At 14.9% G+C, this 3,560-nt stretch overlaps 1 protein-coding gene across 1 annotated transcript, besides 21 other annotated features; it reads right to left on the bottom strand.

Moving 5' to 3' along the window:
- Nucleotides 1-130: part of a microsatellite that runs on past the window's edge.
- A 1-nt stretch (nt 131) lies between these two features.
- Nucleotides 132-194: a sequence feature (AT_rich).
- A 13-nt stretch (nt 195-207) lies between these two features.
- Nucleotides 208-368: a microsatellite.
- Nucleotides 268-409: a microsatellite.
- Nucleotide 410: 1 nt separating this feature from the next.
- Nucleotides 411-477: a sequence feature (AT_rich).
- A 3-nt stretch (nt 478-480) lies between these two features.
- Nucleotides 481-595: a microsatellite.
- Nucleotides 491-660: a microsatellite.
- A 53-nt stretch (nt 661-713) lies between these two features.
- Nucleotides 714-774: a microsatellite.
- Nucleotides 775-789: 15 nt separating this feature from the next.
- Nucleotides 790-881: a microsatellite.
- Nucleotides 812-956: a microsatellite.
- A 29-nt stretch (nt 957-985) lies between these two features.
- Nucleotides 986-1,153: a repeat region.
- A 1-nt stretch (nt 1,154) lies between these two features.
- Nucleotides 1,155-1,328: a microsatellite.
- Nucleotides 1,329-1,339: 11 nt separating this feature from the next.
- Nucleotides 1,340-1,424: a sequence feature (AT_rich).
- A 5-nt stretch (nt 1,425-1,429) lies between these two features.
- Nucleotides 1,430-1,608: a microsatellite.
- Nucleotides 1,609-1,638: 30 nt separating this feature from the next.
- Nucleotides 1,639-1,674: a sequence feature (AT_rich).
- A 3-nt stretch (nt 1,675-1,677) lies between these two features.
- On the bottom strand, nt 1,678-2,478 carry EDI_161300 (uncharacterized protein; the record flags this gene model as incomplete). Its single annotated transcript, XM_001734800.1, has 1 exon — nt 1,678-2,478. The coding sequence occupies one exon, from the start codon at nt 2,476-2,478 to the stop codon at nt 1,678-1,680; it is 801 nt and encodes a 266-aa protein (XP_001734852.1).
- Nucleotides 2,410-2,577: a microsatellite.
- Nucleotides 2,454-2,572: a microsatellite.
- Nucleotides 2,578-2,599: 22 nt separating the features above from the next.
- Nucleotides 2,600-2,670: a sequence feature (AT_rich).
- A 27-nt stretch (nt 2,671-2,697) lies between these two features.
- Nucleotides 2,698-3,272: a repeat region.
- Nucleotides 3,273-3,285: 13 nt separating this feature from the next.
- Nucleotides 3,286-3,326: a sequence feature (AT_rich).
- Nucleotides 3,327-3,476: 150 nt separating this feature from the next.
- Nucleotides 3,477-3,513: a sequence feature (AT_rich).
- The last annotated feature ends 47 nt before the right edge of the window (nt 3,514-3,560 follow it).

The following is a 3,560-nucleotide window of genomic DNA, read 5'->3' as shown; positions in this document are numbered from 1 at the left end:
AATATAAATATTATTTTATTTTATTTATATAATTTCATTTCATGATTTATTTTTATTGAATTAAATTCTATTGTACTCTCTTCTTTTTCTTATTTATTTTTATTATCTATTATTCTTTTTTGTTTATTTTCAAAAAATAAAAATATTCAACTAAAATTTAATTTATCAACTTCATTTTATTATAATAAATAAATCATTTGTTTTTATTATTATATTTATTTTATAATGAAATATGAATAATAAATTAGTTAAATTCTTCATTTATCATTTATTTTATTATTTAATTCTATTATCTCTTTTTTAAACTTATTTATATTCTTTTATATTCTTTATTTCTATTTTTATTCTATTATTTATGTTCATATTATTATCATTTATCATTTATTTACATTCTATATTATTTAATTTTGATTATAATAATAGAAATAAGAAATTAATAATTAATAATTACATATTGTTAACTATTATATTATTTAACAATTCATTGTTATTATTTCTTATTCTCTTTCTTCATATATTTATTTTCTTTTTATAATCATTTATATTTCTTTATTATCTTTTCTTTATTTATTCTCTCTTCTTATTCATTTTTATTGAATATTAATTTAAAATTAATTACAAAATCATTTTATATTTTATTATTTCTTTTCTATATTATTTTCATTCTTCTTATTTATCATTAAATATAATTCTTTTATATTCTTATGTTTTTCATTATCTATTATTATTATTTATTATCATTTTATTATCATTATTCATCATTATCATTTTATTCTATTGATTTAATTCAATAATAATACATCAAATGAGAATAATAATAATATAAAAAGAAATAATAAGAAATTATAAAATTCGATAATAAGAAATAATAATAAAATAATTAAATGAAATATATTCATTTATAAAATACTTATTTATTTTTTAATCAACATATTATGATATAAAATATAATATAAATATTAATTCTATTCATTTATTTATATTTTAATAAATAAATCAATAATTTAATATAAGAATATATTAATATTAATATACATTTATGATATATATTAAAATCAATTTTCATTAAATTTAATAAAATATGTAATTAATATATGTTTATATATTTGTTTACATACATATTCATGTTTTAATATTTGATTATTATTCATTATTTTATTTATTTATTTTGATTTATATTTTATTATTTATTTTATTCATGTATTTGATATTTATATTTTAAATATATTCTTATTATTTAATTATTTCATTTCTTATTAATATTATTCATATTCATATTTCATTTAATTTAACTTATAATTTATTTTTATTGATATTTATATTATATAAATACAAATAGATTAATAAAATTGATATTTATTTATCTATAATATCAAATTCATTTAATTTATATTTAATAATAGAAAATCATAAGTTAAAATATAGAATATAAGAATATAAACAATAATAAAATAATAATAAAGATATAAAAGATAATAAATAAATAAGATAAAATAGAAGATATAAGAAATAATAAACATATACAATAAATAATAATAAATATTTTAACACAATAAAAAAGAATAATATCAAAAAGAATAAATAAGAAAAGAATAATAATAATATAAATGATAATCAATTATAATTTGTTTCTACTTCAAATTATATTGTATTTCATTTATTATATTTTTATTTCATTCAATACCATTTATCAAAACATTTTCTTGGTATTCTTTTATTTTTCATTAATTCTTCTTTACACCCACATTCAGAAAAACATCCCCATCCAAATGATATAATTGAAGATGGTATATTAATTGATGTTAAGGATGAACAATAACTAAAACAATAAAATCCTATTTCATTAATTGATGAAGGTATATTAATTGATTTTAATGAATAACATTCTCTAAAACATTCATATCCTATTTTACTAATTGACGTTGGTATATCAATTAATGTTAATGATGAACATCTTTTAAAACAACTATACCCTAATTCATTAATTGATGATGGAATATTAATTGATTTTAATGATGAACATCCATTAAAACATCCATCTCCTATTTCACTAACAGATGCTGGTATATCAATTGATGTTAATGAATCACAATTATTAAAACATTCATATCCAAGTGATTTAACTTCTGATGGTATTGTATTCCCATATTTATTTCTATCTTCTTTTGTATATTCTATATTTTTACAGATATTTCCTTGTTCTTTTTCTTTTAAATATGTTGAATAACGTACTTTATACCATATTACATATTTAAATATTTTTCCATCATTAAATATTTCATCATCTTTATTATAAATATGAAATGTTTCAATATTAGTAAACAATTTTCTTGAATATTTATTTAAAGGAATTGGATTAAAATGAAATCGTTCAATATTTCCTTGAAATCTTTTAATTCCTATTTCTAAATTAATAAAATCTTTAATATCATTAAAATACATTGATGTTATCATTATTTCATTATATCCTAATTTCATTATTGATTTATTATTTATTAGTTCTTAATTTATTAGTTCTTTTATTTTTATATTTTAATTTCTTCTTTTTTATTCTTTATCATCATTCTATTTTTATTAATTGATATTTGTTATGAAAAACAATAAATAATAAGAAATAAAATAAAATGTTATTTATTTTTATTTTTAATAAATTATAATTATTAATTATTTCATTTTGTTGTTATTTTATTCATTATTGATTCGAAGGTAGCACGTCAGAGACACCACACAGAACACTAAAATATTTTCATCCTTCAAATCAACCAATTACTGACTGATTATAATATTGTATTTAGTTGAAAAACATCATAATCAATACTACAAGAATAACAGTGTTTATTATTTACAATCATGTGATATCATTGACAATAAACGAATGTGTATTTATAAAGATGACATTATTACTTGTTATGATACAAGTACATTTGATAATATAAGATTATCAAAGAAAAAGGGTTTAATGGTTGATTCTAAAAAGAATATTAACTCATAGTAATACAGTAGTAATTATATATTCTCCTTAAAATAAGAAAATAAAGAAGAATTTTAAACCCATCAAAATTAAATAGAAATTAAATAATTAATATTTAAATAATTGATATTTAAAATACTCTATTCCATATCAAATAAATGATAAAATGAAATTATCATAATTCAACAACTAAAATCAAAGAATAAAATAATAAATAATGAAAATACAATGTTAAAACAATTAATCTACATTGAATAATGAACATTACAAAATTATTAACATTTAATTATCTACTTTTTATTTGTTTTGATTTGATTATTATTATTTAAATTATCAATATTAATGAAAAATTAAAGGAATACCAAACACTTGAAGAATTATATTTTTGATGAAAGAACAATAGAAATGGTAATAGAACATTTCTATATACAATTAAAAACAATTATGGTAAATTATTCAAATTAGAAAGTAATTTGCTATAATTGTTTTTTGATTATTTTTGTTCAAAAAATTTTATACAATATAAATAATTTTTAATATTTCTTCATATTTACAAGAATTATTGAAAAATCTAATGAATATTCACTTC

The sequence above is a fragment of the Entamoeba dispar genome, genomic scaffold, assembly GCF_000209125.1.
Source record: "Entamoeba dispar SAW760 scf_1105229458603 genomic scaffold, whole genome shotgun sequence".
NCBI classification, from domain to species: domain Eukaryota; phylum Evosea; order Mastigamoebida; family Endamoebidae; genus Entamoeba; species Entamoeba dispar.
The sequence above is the reverse complement of the archived record's forward strand: the minus strand, read 5'-3'. Positions and strand labels throughout refer to the sequence as shown.